Consider the following 19,559-nt stretch of genomic DNA (forward strand, 5'->3'; position numbering starts at 1 on the left):
TTTTGGACTTCAGTGCCTTCTCAGGCACCGGTTTTCCATATCTGCTTTGATTAGGATATAAAAATATAGCAGCACAAACTGTTCATAGTACTGGAAGGCACAAACATGCTTTGCTGTTAACACAGAATTATCAAAATGGTGCTGATCTACATTGTTTACCAAGGTATATTGGTTTAATGGTACAGTGGTGCCTCGCAAGACGAAATTAATCCGTTCCGTGAGGCTCTTTGTATAGCGGTTTTTTCGTCTTGTGAAGCAAGCCCATTGACAGCTTAGCGGATTAGTGCTATTAGCGGTTTAGCAGCTTTTAGCGATCAGCTGTTAAGCGGCTTATCAGCGGATCAGCTGATAAGCGGCTTAGCGGCTTAGGAAAAGGGGGGGAAAGGGAAAAAAACCTGCAGGAACTCGCAAGACATTTTCGTCTTGCGAAGCAAGCCCATAAAGAAATTCGTTTTGTGAAGCGCCTCCAAAACGGAAAACCCTTTCGTCTAGCGGGTTTTCTGTCTTGCAAGGCGTTCGTCTTGCGGGGCACCACTGTACCTCCCACTGAAGGCAGCTCCCACAAGAAACACAGGGACCAATATATCATGCCATGCTAACTTCTTAGAGCTCTTTCTGAATAGTGAATTAAATTGTTCTTTGGGAAACCATTTGCAAAACCTCCATGTGCCTGAAATATCTTTTTAACCCATGCTTAACCATGGGGATTGGCAGGAGCTGGTCTGGATAGAAACACCCACCATACCTGGAGGCAAAATAACTGCAGTTGTGTTCCCAGTCCACAAAATGTTGGGTTGGTTGTGGCTTCAGTGTCTCTTCACCTGCAGATTAGATGGTAGTCAATTTTGTATGTTCAGCTCCTCAATTTTTTTGCAAATAGTATTTGCCTCTATGGTGGAAGACACTCGTGACCACTTACTTTTAAGCTGTGATCCATCATGAAGTTCCACATATATTTTTGCAGGACAAACGTAAGTGTGTTTATGTCAAAATTGGTGCTCAAAGGGGACTGATTTCCCAGTAAGAGTACACAGGATGGTAGTCTTTAGGGCTTATTTTGTAGACTTTCTACACAATATTTATTTATTTAGGCTATTTATATAATGCTATTTCATAGAAAACAGACATCAATTAAATCAAACATCAATTAAGTATTGTGGAAAGATGTATTCTAAATGGCAGTGATTCAGGAGTTCAAAGAAACCTTTTCAACTGGATTGGTGTAAAACTGGGGAGTGAGACAATGCGGAAGCAATGCACTTCAGTACAATGGACACTTTTGAGTCCTCTGTGTTCAAGCAATGCACATCATGCTGTTGTCCTTATAATTTCATATACCTGACCATAAATATGTTCAGGATCTTGATCCTGCTTGCTGCCCCCTCCCCTGCAGAGCATACTGTATTTCATCACTTTCCTGGTTCTTCACAGGAGATTAATGACATCATTGACTCCAGTTCGGTGCCACTGAAGCAAGCCAATCAGAGCCTGCAAGGTCAGTTTCTGCCACTGGCCACAATCTGTGTTGTCTAAATCTTGAGGGAGGGAGGCAAAAAAAGCAGGCCTCAAGCTTGTAAATCAACTGAAATTACCCAGTCTCATTGGTGGAGGTGTAGTCAAGGAGCAAGCCAGGAGTCAGGGTCAAAGAGCAGGCCACAACTGGAGGAGAAACCAAGAGTTTGGGAGTCAGAAATGGAGGACAAACTAGCTGGCATGAACAAAGAAGAATGAAGGATTCAGGGAACACACCAGTGCTCAGGAAGACTTTGTTGCTCAAGCAAGGCTCAGCTGAAATGGGTAGCCTTTTATATTTCTTCCTGCTCAGGAAGATCCAGTGTCCAGCCATGGTGGGTAGAGTCAGACCAGTACTGGAAGGGTCTTCACCAAGAAGATGTTCACCTGAAGCTCAGTGCTCTACCACACAAGACAGCTGCATACAGACCCAGCATTTCCTGAGAATTAGAAGTCTGCCCCAAAGTTCAGTGGTCATCTGCAGAATTCCTTCCTATACCCTTGTGGCCTGCTTCAGCCACGCAGTCATCACTGAGTTCTGATCCTACTGTAGAACGTTGGTTTATACCCAAAGCATTGCCCATTATCCCTTTATCATTCAAGGAGATCTCAATGTCCATAAACCATTTTTTCTGACATTTGGTATGTGACATAATAGTGGGAAGCATTCTTGTTGATCCTCTTGTTCTGATGTTTTCTCTGCAGAGATTGGGCAGACTTTGGGAGACAAGATCAAGAATCAAATAGGTGGACGAGTAAACGAAGCACTGGGTGATGCTGAACATCTTCTCAATGGTACTGACCTACTGTGTAATGAAGAGTGTGTTGTGGGATCTAGTAGTAGAGATGGAGGCCCAGAAAGTGTGTCTCTTTAACTGTGGCACAGGGCGAGGCAAAGGTGCTCAGAGGACAAAGAAGGTTTAGAGCATGGGTCAGGAATTTTTGGCCCTCCAGATGTTGTTGGGACTCCAACTCCCATCAGCCACAGCCAGCATGGCTAATGATCAGGGCTGATGGGAACTGCAGTCCAGCAACTTCTGGAGGGTCAAAGGATAGCCAGCCCCTGCTTGGGAGAAAAGTGCTTGTTGCTGTAGTTCATTATCCTGAATTTGATTTGTTTGTTTAAAGCATTGTTTTGTTTTGTTTATGTATTTACCCCTCGTTATGTGACTGCTTTAATATGTGGAACTGGCAATATTATAGGTCCTGTATAGTATTTGTTCTGCATTTGTAAGAAATGGATCTTGTAGTGTGGCAGCCCCCACACTTCAGAACTCCTTGCCTATTGACATCAGGCAGGCACCTACATTGTGCTCTTTTTGGCACCTGCTTAAAACATTTTTGTTTAGGTAAGCCTATCCAGATATGTTGAATGTTGACAGGGGTTTTACTCTGGTTTTTAGCTTTTTGTGTGTGTGTGTGTGTGCGCGCATATATATACATACACACACACACACACACACACACATACATACTGATAATTTCAGTGTTTTATATCTTTGTTAACTTTCTTTTTACATTCAAGTGCCATATAAATTTTACAAAAGAAATGAATTGCATTTGATTTATTCATTGAGGTCCAGCTCTGAGGGCCTTCTGGTGGTTCCCTCCCTGTAAAGTTACAGGGAACCAGGCAGAAAGGGCCTTCTCGGTAGTGGCGCTTGCCCTGTGCAATGCCATCCTGTCAGATGTAAAAGAGATAAATAATTATTTGACCTTCCATAGACATCTGAAGGCAGCCCAGGAAGCTTTCAGTGTGTGGTGTTCTGTTGTGTTCTTATTTATTCTGTTGGAAGCCACCCAGAGTGGCTGGGGCAACGAACTCAGATGGGTGGGGTACACAAATTTATTTAGTTTTATTTTATTTCATAAAACATATGCACCACTTGATTCCCTTGTGCTAAAAACTATCTGTCACCGGGGTGGAGATTGCAAAGTTCCTCCTCACTCTTTTTCTCTGCCCATTGCAGTGATTAGCCTTGTGGAAAAAGAGCTCCGGGCAGTCAATGAGTCAACAAATCACTTGCGGGACCTTCAGGAACAGCTGAACCAAAACCTGACCGTCTTGAGAACTGATATCAACCAGACTTTGAAAGAGTGTGGTGCACCTTGCAAGGATGTGCGAGTGCCGAACCTGGAGCCTGGGGCCAATCTCAGTGCGGTAAAATGGGGTTGGAGCACAGAGAACTTTGGGAAAGGGATGGTGGGTTTTTAGAGAACATGGGAAGAAGACCACTTTCAGGATAAGTGGGCTTAGCTAATTGAGTGATACTACTGAGACAAAGGCTAAAGCCAGTGTCAGGTGGTGCAATAGATGTCAGGGTGGAATCTCAGCTGAGGGCTGGCTACAGTGTTGGAGCGTGTCTACAAGATGCCCATGGATGTGTTTGTCTGGTCTTGTGAGCATGTAAACATACAAATGTCTTAGTGGACGCCACGTTGCTCTTACCTGTGTCAGTGTAAACATTTGAGTGAAACACAAAGATTCCTACCCCTCCCAGAACACAATGCATCATCACTTTAATTTCTTATACATAGATAAATTGTCCCTTTATCTGTTCCCACAGGTTCCAGATGTCAGCCGCCCACTCCAGCTGTTGACCAATCTGACAGACTCAAACCCTCAGGACACCATTGCAAAGGTAACATCCTTCCCTCCATCCATCTTTTCTCTCTCCTCCGCTATCAGAGTGTGCCACACAGAGCAGGCTTTCTGAGTGCCCATGCCAGGTGTCAGTGTGCCAGGGACGGCCTGTCTAGGAGAGGCTGTGCAGTAGGAGCAGAGCCACAGACTGAGCCTAGCAGCATAAATCATAGCCTTGGGCCACAGGGCTCAAACCATCAATGCCTGTATCCCATTCTCAGAAGGTATTGTTAGCCCACTTCCTCTTTGGAATCAGCACGTATTGCAATGCCTTTTTGATTCACATTGCTTTGCCCTTTGTTCAACACTATAAGAGCATATGTGATTCTGAGATCTCTGTGTTGTTTGTCTTTTGTTTCCATTTGCATATGTCTTTATTCTGGGTTCTGGCACTGGCAGGCAAGGCAAGTTCTGGCTGATATTCCAAAGAAGGTGTCTGAACAAACAAAAAAGGTGGTGTCTGGTAAGTGGTTTCAGCAGATAAATAAAGTTGTGTGTATTCTCATTTCAAGAACCAGTTGAAAGGCTGTGGTTACACTTATAATGTTCTCAGAAACTAGAGGTCAGCTGCCAAATATCTGTTTGATCAGTTCACATTAATATGTGGAATTTATTCAAGTCTTAGCTCTCAGTCATTCAATATAACGGTTTACAGTTATGCAATAGTGCGGCCTTTTCTTTGTTTAGAAATTGTTATTCTACAAATATACTTTCTACATAGTAACTGGAGTTCACACCCAACAGTCTCTCACATGTGCATGTTTAAGCAACATGGCATTTCCTGTCCTGAAGCTGCAATTACAGCTACCTAGGTGTGGATGCATGGAGTGACAGGTGTGTGTTAATCATATGTGAACATATGAAGCTCTTGTTCTACAGTCAAATCAATGGTCTGTCCAGCCCAGCACTGTCGACTCTGATTCACGGTAGTTCTACAAATTCCACTTGAGATCCCTTAATTGGAGATGCTGAGGAATTCAGTCTAGGACCTTGGTCATGCATTCACTCTTATCACTGAGCTACAAGATGTCCCAAAACATTTAAAAAACATATGTCCTCCTATGGACCAATGCCACATACACACTGTTGTTTAGAGGACATGGCTAGTCTGCACATTCTTGCTAGCTCCTCCATTTATTAGGCATCAGTGGGGCTCATTCAGGGCTGTCTTAAGCATATGTGGCACTCGGGTACAAAGATCTGCCTGGCGCCCCCCCCCAGTTGCCCAGTCCCAGGGGCTCAGGAGGACAGAGCCGGCCACCCACCTCAGCATCTTACTGGCTTGGTCACCCCCGAACTCGTGGTGCAGAGCCACCTGCAGCAGAAGAGCCTACCGCGGTGCTCCGACCGATGGACGGGCTCTTCCCCGGACTCAGCTCTCGGATCCCGGACTCTCAGCCTGGTGCCCCTGAGAGCCCGGCACCCATGTGCCCCGCACCCCTAGTGCCTATGGGTAAGACAGCCTTGGGCTTAGTGGAGCTGGATGTTTCCCTTCTCCCAATCCACAGCTTTCCTTGTCCTTCCTGCTTTGTCTTCCATAACTTGAACTGAATGAAGGATGGGCAGCCAGAAATGAAGGAGGCATGAGATTTGCTGAGGTGTGTGAATGGTTCTTCCTTGGAGAGCTAATAGGCAATTGGGCATAAAATGCTACATATCCAGAACACATAGCAAGTGGCTGCCCTGTGGTAAGATGCTCTCTGCCATAGTGAACAAAGTATATTTGTTTATCTGTGTATCTTTTGGTCCTTGCAGAAGGAGAGGCTCGCCTCCGTGATGTCGAGCAAGCGATTGAAGATAGCCGTAGCAACTTTTCCACACTGAGCAGAATGGAGAATATCTCTCAGTCCATGAAAGATGTTGTCAGTTGGGCAAATACCTATGAGCTGGATATTGTCACCTATGATAGCTACAGGTATGAATTAAAGTGTTCTTAGAGTATTGTAAGCTCGGGAAATCCCTTAGGTTAGCTTAAGCCACGGTAGGTCCTGTGTTGGGTGAAATGTTGATCCCCTGTCCCTCCTGACTATGAGTGGTCATATGTTATCAAAATGGCAGCTGTAGGAAATGGGATTAGAATGGCAGCCTAAACGAAGGGCTAAAAGCTTTCTGGCCACTATTTTGGAAGCCTCTGATGTGCAGTTTCATGTCACACGGATGGTTTCCCACAGCATTTTTGGACAGGGCACCACATCTAATCTGCAGTAGTATGAAAATTAAAATCCTTGTCTTCCAATTTGGTTAATTGGCCCAGCTAGCACTTGTTTTTCTTCAGTGCTATACCACTGTTCATAACCTAGGCTTGGATGGGATCTCATGTTTTCTAATTTGCTTCTTCTTGTTGCCAGGGCTTTGATGCACATGCCAGCAGAGTACAGTCTTGTTGATGCTGGTTTTTAGCAGAGATCAAACCCATTACCAGGTTTTGACTCCTTCCTTCCTTTAGCCATTGTCTTCTGTTGGAGTCTTAACTGTTTTCCTTTTCCTTACTTTAGGTGGATTGCTGGCCTTTGCCTCTGCTCTCTGGTGCTCGTGATCATTGTATTCAACGTGCTGGGCCTGTTGTTTGGGGCACTTGGGCTAAACCCGCGAGAGATGCCTACCAAACGGGGCTGCCTCGCAAACACTGGGGGAGACCTCCTCATGGCGTAAGAGACTTTGCACCTTCTCCCATCTCATGACAGAGAGTCATCCAATAAGTCAAAGGAATGTAGGAAGCTGCTGCTGCATCCCATGTCAGGCCCTTGGTTCATCTAGCACAGCACCATCAATGCTGACTGGCAGTGGCTTTCCAGAGCTTCAGCTAGAAGTCCTTCCAAGCCCTACTTGGAGATGCCAGGGATTCATCCTGGAACCTTCTGCATGCAAAACTCATGTTCTGTTACCTTATTACCCTTCCTGATGATTGCTAAATGTTGCCAAGCTGCGTTATGGCGTAGCAAATGTGAGAGCATGGGTGGCAGGACTCAGGAGGCAGCTGTAGATCTTTATATGTATTGCTGGTTGCCTGATTCCCCAGCTCTCTGGGAGCTATTCTATGGAGGGTTTCCCCATACACAATCTGTTTTGTGTACAGGCTCCTACTAGAGAAAGCTAGGGTGGGAATGTCCTTAAGTATCCAGAAATGCAGCGTTACTGGCAGATTGGCACAGTGCAGAGCCATGCCCCCTGAGTATTTTGGCACCCTGACCTTGTCCTGGACTTTCCCATGGACCTCTGGCTGTTCCTTATGTTTATCTGCTGGATTGTGTGTCAGAATGAATGGAAGGGTTGCCTGGGGCAAATGTGCAAGGGCTCCGACAGCTGCTCTTCAGCGAAATCCCAGACCTCCAATCATGTTTTCCCTTCTCTGACAGGAGCGTTGGGTTCAGCTTCATATTTTCATGGCTGCTGATGCTGCTGGTTCTACTGACATTTTTAGTTGGGGGAAGTATGTACACAGTGGTGTGTCGGCCATGGGCCGATGGGCGTCTCCTTCAGGTAAGTCCCTTGGGCTACCATGAGTATTCTTTGATACTGCTGAGTGCCGTCTGCAGTGGAACAAGGGGGGAAATAATGTGGGCGAGGAGAGAAGTGAGTCACGGTTTCCCTTAACACCAGACTAGAACCCACACACTGTAACCTTAGATTCTTATCCTGGGATCCCATCTCTCCCCCTTGTCAATCATTATCATTTTGGCATGGAAATTGCTGAAGTAGGCATGAGACAGCCAGGCAATCCCACAATCTGCAGAGGAGGAAATCGCAGGGAGAGGGAAATACTGAAGATGTTGTTTTGAGTTGAGAGGCTAAGAATCTAATGAATGACTATTTTCTTCTAGTTTCTGGACACACCAGGGCTGTTCCCTGAATTCAACCTGACACAGCTCTTGCATTTGAAGAGTTCTGATGTGAACCTCTCCAGCCTGTACAAGTGAGTGGCTGCCTGGCTAGATTCCTCCATGGCTTCCTGCCTACTGTGACTTTGGTCCTCAGCTTCCCCCAAAGGGAGAGAGACTCTTGAGAGTAGGGTGGGAACTGCAGGCTGATAGAGTCAGGCATGCAGTGTATGGGAGTAGGGAAAAGTAAGTTCCACCCACTTGCCAACATGCAATGTCAGGATACCATGCGCAGCCATGCCAGGGGGCCCTGGTGCAGAGAAGTTTTAATTTATTTATTTTTAGTTTTTTTCAGATTTTGAAATTTGCAAACAATTATCAAACAACCAACATAGAGAATTCTTTTCCCTTACATTTCCAGCATGTATTTGACCTTGTTTTATACAAGCTAGTTTACTAGGGGTTAAATACCAATGATACATCAATTTCATATAATTTTCTTTCAACGTATAACATGTCCAAAGTCCTTGCCCAGCATAGACAGGAAGTTTCATAATACAGTCGTACCTTGGAAGTCAAACGGAATCCGTTCCAGAAGTCGGTTTGACTTCCAAAACATTCGGAAACCAAAGTGTGGCTTGAAGCCATGGAAGCCCCGTCGGACGTTTGGGTTCCAAAGAACGTTCGCAAACTGGAATACTTGCTTCCGGGTTTCCAGCATTTGGGAGCCAAAACATCCAAGTACCAAGGTGTTCAGGATCCAATTTGTCTGTATAATCTTAAATGTAGTGCGGAGAAGTCTTTCCCTGACCCACAACTTCTCCATTCTGCCAAGAGTTTGCTAGAATAACAGCCTGAATCATGCTTTTCTTTCTCTGAGGTACCTTTCAGCCTGATCACTGTGCTTCTTAGTCCTGCTATTTCCCCTCAGTTCTTGCCCCCATACTGAGCTTATGTCACCAGCAACCCCATTGCCCCCTGGAATAAGAGTTAAACTACATGATTGGAAAGCTTGATTGCATGGTGATGCTGTTTCCCCAGTTTATGTTTGACATAGCATAGTGTATGCTGGTCTCTTAGCTCGGTTTTCACTCTTGCAGGAACTGTGAAAACAATGCCCCCTTGTGGAGCACCCTTCACCTGGGTGAGGTCATCCCTCTGGATGAGATCCTAAACACCAGCAAGGTCAGTGATGAGTGTCTGTAGGTGAATTGAGACAGCCACAAGAGAAATTAAATGACCAGCAAGATTAGTGTCCTCAGATATGCTCTGGGATAGTTAAAAGTCCAGTTCTGGGGCATATCTTCCACCATCTGGAGAACCCCAGAGAAGTGTCCTGGGAGACTGGATTGTTATGTACTCTGCACCTACTCGCCTTGTTTTTCTTTTGCTCTTACAGTACACCGATAATATTGATGCAGCCTTAAAAAAAATAAATATCAGTTTGGGCTCCACTGACCTCCTGAAGGATGAGCAGAAGCGTCGCCTGCAGGAACTGGGCTCAAAGGATGGGCTGAACCTGAATTTTTCCAGTGCTCTGAAACAAGTGAGATGAGAGGGTGGAACAGCTTCTCACAAGATGATTTCTTTTATTGATCTTTAAGGGGTTTGACATTGTCTGGTATCTTGTGAGATATGTCACATCTGAAAAAGAGTCTTTTTTAAAAAAATAAAAAAGTTAGGCCATTCAAAGTAGCTTAGATTACCTAACAGGACTAGTGACTTGCCTAGAAAATGATATCATTGCCAGTAATAGTAGTGTAGGCTCCATCCCCACAGAAAAATGAATGCCCTTCATGCTTGCTGGGGTATGAATTGCTGCAGGAAGGAATCCATCAGCTGGGATATTCTGATTAACTGACAATGGAAGGGTCGTTGGGTTGATGATGTCAGCATAGGTTACTGGCAGCTGCTCAGTCTGTTCAGGAGAAAGGATAGTGTCCGGAAAGGAGTTCCTTTTGGGTGCAGCCCAAAAGGAAAGCCGTCCCCCAACAAAACTTGTGCAGGTTACTGAGTTTAAGAAAATCTCAAAGACATCTGTATAATGAAATCATGCCATTCCACATAAATAAAAGCAGCAGTTAACACGTAAACAGGACAGGATTTGCCTGGTGCCTAAAAGCAAGGACGAAGATGCCAGGCAGATCACCCTTGGGAGGGAGAGCCATAATTAGAGCACAGTCACTAAAAAGGTACGCTCTTTGGATGGCACCCACATGTCCTTTTGTAGGTGAGGGCACCCAGAAAAGAGCCTCTGATTGTTGTCTCACAGATCATTGGAGGTGGAGGGATGAGGTGAGCTTTCTCTTCCCAGAGGTGTGATGTGAAATAATAATAGCTTACGTATCAATGGGTTCAAAATGAAATAAAACAAGTTGGAAAGCAGATTCTAGGAAGTGTGCGAACTTAATCTGCCTGGGCCCTGACCTTACTCCCTCCAATGTCTCTTGCTATCCTCGAGGAGCTGACCCACAGTGTGCTCTCTGTCCCTTTCTTTGCAGATCAACGAGACTGTGACAAAACAAGACCTGTCTTCATTGGCAGCGAATCTAGATAAATTGGCAGAAAACACAGTGAGTGGTGCTTTGATTGGGAAATCCCCATTCTTCTGCAGTGCTTCTCTCCCCCAGCTCCCTTTCTAGGGGGAGGGGCCCTGTAGGTGTCTTTTTGGGATCACTTCAACCCAGAGCTGGTCCAATACATTTTGGCACCTGAGGCGGACCACAAAATGGCACCCTCCCCGCCAGAGAAGTAGGGGCGAATGAAGATCTACATTGGGAACAAGGGGGAGAATTGAATTAATCTTATCCAACAGCTGAAGTGGAAATGAAATGCTGTCATGGCGGGGGGAAAGGGGCCTGTTCTGAATCATGCCCCCACCATTTCCTCTCTAAGGGTGATAGGAGACCAGCAGCATCTCCTAATTGCCAAGAGGTCACTGTAGAGGTGGCATGGGGGGCAGGGAACTGTTGAGGAGAGGCAGATCCAGCCCCCAAGCAGTGTGCCACAGCCGTCAGTGCCACTGCAGCAGCAGCCATGGGCTGAATCAGCTGTCCCTGTGGATCCTGCTGCCTGAGGTAGTCACCTCATCTTGACTAATAGGTAGGCTGGCCCTGATTTAACCCCAGATCCTCCCTGAAGATGGGAAATAATTGCATCCCACATTGTCTCCTGGAAATGTGCCCACTTGTATGTGTGAAAGCAGCAGAAAACCTATCAATATCTCTTCACAATGGTGGTGCTTATGAACGTATTTTCAGGCAATTAATGAGAAAGCTCGGAGCGATTTTCAACTGGAGGCCAGAAGGCTGAGGAAGCTCCAGGAATGGGTCAATGACATGTTTCCTCCTCAGATGGTGAGTGCTGCTCTCCCCAAACACCTTTACCTCCTTTTGGCCCAGACCAGGTGCCGTCTTGAACAAGGCCTCTCTGGACGGTTTTGATTCTTGGCCCTACCAGGCCATAAGATGGTTGATATCTGTCCCACCTTCTGTCAACTCATTCCATCCAGCTCAGTGGGTGGTGCCCTCTGATGAGCTTTCTCTGTCCTCAGCACATCCTGAGAAGCAGCATTCAAAAACTGCAGAAGTCTGTTCCTCAGATTCCGGTAAGCAGGACAAGGTTCGAGGAAGGAGTGATCTGGGAGGTGGGGCTTTGATGCCAGGCTTTCTGAAGGACACCCCATTAGATATTGGATGGGTGGGGAAGTACAATCTCTGCTGATTGTCTGCTGACAATCTCGCCAGGCCTCCTTGCATAACAATGTGAGAACTCAAGGTAACAGGTGCCAATTGGGAGATACAGAGATTTCCCTTGGCATTGACTCTGTAGGGGTGGAGTTTCAGAACCTGGAAGACTGTGGGAGATTGACAGAGTTGGTAGGCATCCCAAAGATGGACAGAGGATGTGTTAATGGGGCACTGGCAGAACTATACTTGTGTGCGTTCGGGGTCTGTATGGTGCTGGGTATGAAATGCTAAGCTGCAGTCCTTCATATGTTGGACTCGCAGTTCCCATCAGTCCCAACCAGCATGGACAATGGTCAGGATTGATGAGAGTGGTAGTCCAGCAGCATCTGAAGAGCTGCAGTTGTGCAACTCCTGCTAAAGCATACCAATAAACCTGTCTCAGCCTTATGATAATATACCAGCGCTGCTCCCTTATGCCCATTGGATTATGTGATGTTCTGCTCAGTGGTCTGTTCAGATCTGTATGGAAAGTGGTGGTGAGGGCAGCCTATGAGACTGTCTCTGCCAGGGAGTGAACCTGACAGTACTGTGTCCTGCCAGGGTACAGCGAACGCCACGTTGTCAAAAATAGAAGATGCTCAGATATTTATGAAGTGGCAGGCGCAGGACGTTGTCAAAAACGTGAGTCTTCTTCTCATCATTCAACCTATTTCCTGGTGGGGGTACACAGAGGGCATCATTAAGACTGGATTTGTGCATCGCCACATAATGTAACATGGAGGCTCATTCCCAGAAGTCCTATAGGCCTCTAACTATGATATTAGACATGCTAGTGAACAACTCTGGGAAATGGGAATACAGGAAATGCAGTGGAGAGGAGGACAAGCGAAAGCTAGTGCTCCCAAGATAGGGACATGTGACACCCCAGCTGATTTTACCTTTTCCTGTACCCCATACGACAGCCCAATTTCCCTTCCTATTCTTGGAACCATTAATTGGAGCCCCATAACTGAACCCCTTTCCTTGCTTGGAAGCTGTTGTCCTATCCTCTAACTTGCACCCACCCATCTTACCTTCTTACATCTAGGAGACTTCAGCTTTCGTGAAAACTCTGCTGGGTTTATTTGAATCATATATAGACTGGGCAAAGAGTACCGTAAGTAATGCCAACTGCTGTTGATGGAGATTGGGCTTAATCCTGAGTGATGACAAGGTGGGAGCCTGGTTGTCCTTGCTTGTATACTTATGTTATACTCGCATCCAGGCTGGATGCTTGCCTGTGGCTATGCATGAATTTACTGGACCTTTTAGCCATAGTTTATTTATTATTTACTGGTTTAAAAGATTTATAAACTGCTTAATCAAAGCACTCTCTAGAGACGGTGCACATAACAAAGTTATAGTTAAAATGTAGATGAAATCTGCAAAGCAATAAAAAACAAGTATATATAAAACATACCACATTTTTCCATCTATAAGATGCCCCCATGCATAAGATGCCCCCTATTTTTGAGGACTCAGATTTAAGAAAATGGGGGGGGGTATAAGACGACCCCTAATTTTTGACATTAATTTTAAGGAAAAAACCCGAGTCTTATACATGGAAAAATATGGTAATTAAAACATTGATTAAATCAGTAAAACTTTAAGAACAAATATGAGTAACTAAATTATATGTCTGGGTAAGTTTGCAATAGACGTCAAAAATGATATGGGGCAGGGAACCTTTTCTGCCTGGTGGGCCAGAATTTTATTTCCAAATCTTTGACAGGTTACTTTTGGCAGGTGGATGGAGTTTTGACACCAGCTGATACTGCAGTTTGAAACCTCAGTTGTCCCCATGCCCTGCTGTCTGAACTTCTGAAAACTGTCAGGAGCACTTTTGCAAAGGGCCTTCAAATAGCCACACACTCCTTTTTTAATGTCCAGTTTTTGCAGGTTCAAACAGCAACACCTGGTCCTCCATTTTGGGAAGATGTCCATGGGAATCATGAAACAGGAAGGAGGAATCCTGCTGAACTTATGGCAGCAGATGAGTGAGGGTTAATTTCTCCTGGCTTGGCTGCACTCGCCTGTTTCCCTCAAGTGTGAGCAGCCAATGTAACACTGAATCCCATCATCCTGCCCATCAGCAGCCAGTGCAAATATCTGAGGGCAACTCCAATATGCTGACAGAACCTCACTCCTGGCAGCAGTCCTGCTGCAGCATTCTGTACTTAACAGCAGTTTCCCGATCAGCCACTTGCATTCACATGCCAGTCTTACAGCCTCATGCACAGGTGGCCCTGGAGGCATATGTAAGCAAAATCAAGTTGATCTCCCGGAAAGTGTACTGCCATTGCCCATCTTACTTCTAGGGTGCAAGCACAGCATGAAGTTATAAGGTTGGCAATGCCAGGACAATTCCTACCATGTGCTTAGCTGGACTGGCAGCATTTATGATGACAACACAATGAAGGTGTTTGGCCAGGAAAGGAGTGCAGGGCTCAGGATTTTTCCTTTGCTGGTCATGATGTTTCCTTGTCTTCTTTGCTGGCAGATCAAAGAGCAGGTGGGCCGCTGTGGCCCTGCAGCCTGGGCACTGGACAGTGTGAATACCGTGGTCTGCAGCTGCGTTGTCAATTCATTGGTGAGGCAGTCAACATGAGGGATGAGCTGGGGTGTGGCAATGAGGCAGCATGGATAAGGGACAGCAGGGTGGCAGTCCGTAGGTTGAGAGATGGAGACTGCAGCCCAGGATGTAGGAGTAACTGGTAGGTGGTGGGGCCACAGAAATTGTAACTACCTTGGGCAGAGGCTGTGCTGTGGCTCTGGGAATCTTGCCTGGGGTGGGGCATGGAAAGAAGCTGGGGAGACATCTGCACGTGGGACAGATCCCTGTGCTCTTGAACGGGCATAAGGCTGGGGAAAGTGTATAGATGTATGTGAAGGGAGCTCTAGTGAAACGTTGGGGAAATGGATGGAAAAGACCCAGGTAGGCTGTAGGCGAGGCTTACCTTGCATGAGCTCAAACAGGGTGGGAGTTAAGTGGAGAGAGACAGCGGGAGGACTGACAGCTGCCTTCCCCTCTTCTCCCCCTAGAACGCCTTCTGGTTCAGTCTAGGCTGGTGCACCGTCTTTCTGCTGCCGAGCATCATCTTGGCTGTGCGGCTTGCCAAGTTTTACCGCAGAATGCACATGGATGACGTCTACACGTGAGGATGGGTCATACTTTTGCCTGTCACCCTGCCTATGGCCATGGATCAGATGCTTTACTTCTCCCACCCCCCACTCCCAGTACTGTTCACTGATTATAGGCTTGGACACCCCTTAAGCCCTCTACCTTTCAGTTGGTTCCATTGCCTAGAAGTGCAAGTCCAGGTGTAGGGCTGCTCCTGTGGTATTCTTGTAAACCAACCATCCCTCTTGTGAAAGTGTCTGCTTTTAAGATACTGATGGAAAAGTGGGTTCTCCAGGGGAAGCCTCTAGGGGAAAGTGCTAACTGCCTTCCCTAGTAAGTGAAAAAGGGAATGTTTTGACTTCCCACTTGCTTATACTCAGAAACAGCTTTCAACCTTTCTGGCAAAACAGGGTCCTGTGGAAGCCACACCCATGCTGTGTTATCTGGGTTTGTTGTCGTTGTTGGCATCTATCCGTCTTGGAGAGACAATGGAGTGTGCCTCCGTGGGTGAAGTCAAACTGCTGTGATAGGGACATCAAGGTGACCTCTCCAGAGCACAAGCCTGGGCAGTGTTTCGCAATAACAAAAAATCCCCATGACCCTGGGCATGAACTAGACTAGAGCCATGACAAGGTCAACAAACTATTGACCTATTAAGGCAGCACTTCAGAGGATGCATAATTCTAACCTTACGGCTAAACTTCTCTGCACCCACTTTGTCTGTGTGATGCCAGAAGTGGACCCAGAGAAGCCTTACTATATGTAAGAAGCCTTACTATATAAAGGAGCTATGCTAGCTAGCGCTTAGGTGCATTGAGCTTGGTCAATGGACATGGGTTTTTCTGCCATTCAACAGGCACCCAGGATTGGCAGCACTGCTGAAAGGTTGCATTGTCCTGCCATCTGGTTCCAGAATAAGCAGTTGGGGGTTATAGTACTCTTCTTTTTAATTCCCTTGCCCACATTGGGGTTAAGGGAGCTTAGCATGCATTCTGGAAAGCCTTTGAGGAAGCTGTCATATATCCCATTGACATTCTCTTTCTTTTACTAGGGATGGTGCCATGGAAAACATGGAACTGTAAGTATCTTTTCCTACCTCCTGTCTATGTTTGGTGTGGAGTTCAAAAGAAAGCTGCCCTAGATGTAGGAAATGACCGTGCAATTTAAGTAACGGGAAGGAGGTCTAGTACTGGAGAAGGGTGCTGAACAAGACCATTTTGGGAAAGGAGCTCTGCCAATTCAATTATGAAGCTCTCTTGCTTTGGTGTTGGTGGCTGAGACAGAAGACATTTAATGCTCTGCAGGGTATGCTTTTGGTCTTCTTTGTGCTAAGCTGAGCTTTCTGTTGCATGCTGGCCCCAGCTGCACAGAGGCAGTCCCTGGGGTGCTGCTAAGAGGAAGTGTGGCTGGCATTGTGCACAGAACTCACCAAATCCTATCTGGGCATGAACTGAATCTTAGCTGCAGGGAATGCTTTTACAGTGGGTGGGGGCTAGGAAAGTATTCATCCCCACTTCCACTACAGACCAATAAGACTGATATAGACCAGAGAGGTTTCTCCAAGTGCCATTAGGTTTTTAAAAAAATCCATATTAGAAACCCCTTTCTGCTTCATGCCCTGCCCAACCACCTAGCCTCAAGCTTAGAGCGCTCTTTCTACTTTTCTCCCTTTGCAGATCAAGGCCACCACATATGTTCAAAATGCCCCGAGCAGAGCTGAGGAACTAGCAGTTACCTTGCCAATTACCTTGCCACCTATCGTTCTTGAGCATCACTGAGGATGACACATGAATGTCTGCAGAACTGCTTTGCTTCTCTTCCCAATGCGGAACATAAGGATCACCACTCAGAAGCAAATTCTCCCTGGCCAAGTTGGCTTATCCTGCGAATGACACCATTAGGGGTAACTGCAAGACATGTTACACAAAAGCAGGCCTAGCTGTGTTCCCAATACATAGCCCCACGTGTGTGTGTGTGTGTGTGTGTGTGTGTGTGTGTGTTTCTACCCTAAAGACTAGGCTTGCAGTCTCTGCACTATGACATTTCTGCAAAGCCACCATCCTCCCATTGGGACTGTAGCTCCTTATGCCATACGGTGGCATGTATAAGTATTCTGGAGAGCATGCCTCTTCTTCAGTGCCTTACACAGTTATATGCCATTGAATGATCCTGCTGGCTTGGGTTGATGGCTGACTGTGCTTGCTTTCTGTCCATAATAATGACGGTGGCTCCAGCGAATGCAATTAATCCACCCAGAAGCAGCAAAACTCTCCCTGTCCCCATCTCTACTAGGGGTTGAGGAATGCCGTCTGATGCAGCTGAATCCAGGATTTTGTGTGACAAAGCTAAAATGACTGGCTGGGGAATTTTGGCAATTCAATTATGGGCATTACAAGAAGCATCATGCTGAGCAACATGACAATCCTCCAGCAAGGAAGTGGGAGCTGACTTCAGTTTTATTGGGACTACTTTATTTTTTTAACCCTCTGTGGTTTTCTACTGTGTGTTTAAATTTACAAAGCAAAATCGTGTGCTCTAAATCTCTTAATAATGAAGGTATAACTGAATTTTGTAAAATGCATTGACAATGCACCCTTATTTAAAAATGCTAAATAGTGCCTTACTGTCTCAGGGCAATTTCTATCTATCCTTTGCAACAGGGATGAGGATCTTGTGGCTTTCCAGATGTTGTCTGACTCCAGCTCCCATTAGCCCTAGTGATCATGGCAAATGATAAGGACTTATGGACGCTGTAGTCCAGCAACATCTGGAGGGCCTTACATTCTCCATTCCTGCTTAACAAGAATCCCAGCAACCAGCAAGTGCTAGGTGGTCCCACCATCTCCCCATCCCTACTCTAGACTGGAAAGAAAGGAGCAAGTACTGTATAGCAAAAGGAGCCTTAGCTAAAAAACAGCAACCAAACAACCCATACTGTATGGTTCTGCTAATCCACATGTGCCGAAAGCACATGTTGCCTTAGGCCACTCATCAGCAACCTGTCATCCAGATGTTTCAGAGAGTGATTTCCCAAGGCAGTACCATTGCTGAGGCCGATGGGAAATGGCATTCCTAAACATCCGAAAACCACCAAGTTGGCAAAGGCTAAGTCGGTGGCTAGAACACTTTTTCACATTTCATGTCGTCCCTTGCTATCTCAGGACATGCATTAGTATGTTGCCCTATCATATGAACTTATTCTACCCCCTCCTTGATTTGCAGTCTTTGGCATTTTATATTTTCCCAAAACAATGAATTTATACAAATGCATCGTGCCAAGAAAAAGTAGGTCTCACTGCGGACCGAAAACTCTAGTAGAACTGGGAATGGCCTCAGCCTAACTTTCATGCCTTCAATCTAAACTGAGGGTGGAATTCAGTATAGCACTAAGGCAAACTTCCATTCGTGGAAGGATTTTTCCTTGTGCAACAGAGTGTTCTCCCAACTAGATCTGTTTTCGGGGTTCCCACAATCCTTGGGAGAAAATTTGGGGGTGGTGCAGGGCATGCACAGGATAGGGAGGAGGTCCTGTTTGTGCAAGCGGAGACCGTTCTGCTTGTGAAATAATTTAGTTGAGCATTACCCGTGTGGTAGTAAAGCTTGTCTCTCTTTAATGTGTTACAAGCTTTCAATAAGAAATCCAAGAAGTAATCAGAAACAGCATGTGCCAGATTCCAAGATACATTGTACTACCTCCTTTAACAACCACCAATGGGTTGTACATTCCACTAGAAATGCTGGTCTAAATGTACGTAGAATGTTTATTGCCAAGGTTAGGAGTCTAATCTGCAGTAGTATGAAAATTAAAATCCTTGCCTTCCAATTTGGTTAATTGGCCCAGATAGCACTTGTCTTTCTTCAGTGCTATACCATTATTCATAACCTAGGCTTGGATGGGATCTCATGTTTTCTAATTTGCAGAAAATTTCTAATTTTCTGTATGTTTTTAAAATTTGGTCTCCGTTATTGTAGTGATGTATTTTCCCAGGTGGAAAGAAGCCTCCCATGCACCCCATTCCTGTTTCTAATAAATTTCAATTTGGTTTCCTACTGTGGGCAGATAAGCATTATTTACACACTTGGCTTCTGATCCAGCGGCGCGTTGATCTTGCTGCATTCGGCTGCTGTCTGAGAACTTAATCAGGGTTCTGAGGCTGGACAAATTCCCTAGTTAATGAGAAGAGTTCTTCCTGATGATGCATTTTTATTCAATATTTTTAAAGATTGGTACAGAATTACTGTATGAGATCCAGCTGCCTTTTCAGTACATGTGTTATAGGGAGTCTGCAGCATTTTTGTTGCTGGGAAAATGCAATCTCCTCCAAATTGCTAGCATATCACTGGCTATACTTGCTATTAAGAACGATGTGGTTATGAGGTCACATCAGGCATATAGTGACTATTTCCTACAGCATCACTGATAAGAGCAGATAGTCCAAATATCATTTTGTAAACTGTAGGAGGCACTGTATGCCCACTATACTTGATTAGTGAGGGAGGTTTCAAAGCCCTATTAAAGCTAATAAAAGCCAGCTTCTTATTGGTAGCTGAGGGCTGACATTTGTGTACTGATTTGTAAGTGCACATATTCCTGGTAAGTGTTGTGTAGTGAGAAGAGGTGCCCAGGAGTTACAATCAAGACTTAAGATGGTTAGAAAGATATGCTGAAGCAGGTGGGGAACATTTGGCCTGGAGAGCAAAAGATTCCCATACATATGCTGCAGTCATGTAAAACA

The 19,559-nt window shown here is 45.6% G+C and overlaps 1 protein-coding gene across 4 annotated transcripts in view; it reads left to right on the forward strand.

Annotated features, from left to right (window-relative positions):
• LOC309370491 (prominin-1-A-like) overlaps window positions 1-17,400 on the forward strand; it is a 31,426-nt gene extending 14,026 nt beyond the window's left edge. For all 4 annotated transcript variants that reach the window (XM_081912277.1, XM_081912280.1, XM_081912278.1 and 1 more), the window contains exons 6-25: window positions 1,432-1,495; window positions 2,218-2,307; window positions 3,483-3,673; window positions 4,080-4,154; window positions 4,556-4,619; window positions 5,912-6,071; window positions 6,652-6,804; window positions 7,513-7,636; window positions 7,978-8,069; window positions 9,075-9,159; window positions 9,374-9,520; window positions 10,476-10,547; window positions 11,235-11,330; window positions 11,528-11,581; window positions 12,264-12,344; window positions 12,751-12,819; window positions 14,203-14,292; window positions 14,745-14,857; window positions 15,875-15,901; window positions 16,500-17,400. In XM_081912277.1, the coding sequence (XP_081768403.1) occupies window positions 1,432-1,495; window positions 2,218-2,307; window positions 3,483-3,673; window positions 4,080-4,154; window positions 4,556-4,619; window positions 5,912-6,071; window positions 6,652-6,804; window positions 7,513-7,636; window positions 7,978-8,069; window positions 9,075-9,159; window positions 9,374-9,520; window positions 10,476-10,547; window positions 11,235-11,330; window positions 11,528-11,581; window positions 12,264-12,344; window positions 12,751-12,819; window positions 14,203-14,292; window positions 14,745-14,857; window positions 15,875-15,901; window positions 16,500-16,551 (1,899 nt within the window). In that variant the 3' untranslated portion in view covers window positions 16,552-17,400. The remainder of the gene's footprint in view (window positions 1-1,431; window positions 1,496-2,217; window positions 2,308-3,482; window positions 3,674-4,079; window positions 4,155-4,555; window positions 4,620-5,911; window positions 6,072-6,651; window positions 6,805-7,512; window positions 7,637-7,977; window positions 8,070-9,074; window positions 9,160-9,373; window positions 9,521-10,475; window positions 10,548-11,234; window positions 11,331-11,527; window positions 11,582-12,263; window positions 12,345-12,750; window positions 12,820-14,202; window positions 14,293-14,744; window positions 14,858-15,874; window positions 15,902-16,499) is intronic.
• The last annotated feature ends 2,159 nt before the right edge of the window (window positions 17,401-19,559 follow it).

This window comes from Podarcis melisellensis (assembly GCF_964234715.1).
Source record: "Podarcis melisellensis genome assembly, chromosome: 5".
NCBI classification, from domain to species: Eukaryota; Metazoa; Chordata; class Lepidosauria; order Squamata; family Lacertidae; genus Podarcis; species Podarcis melisellensis.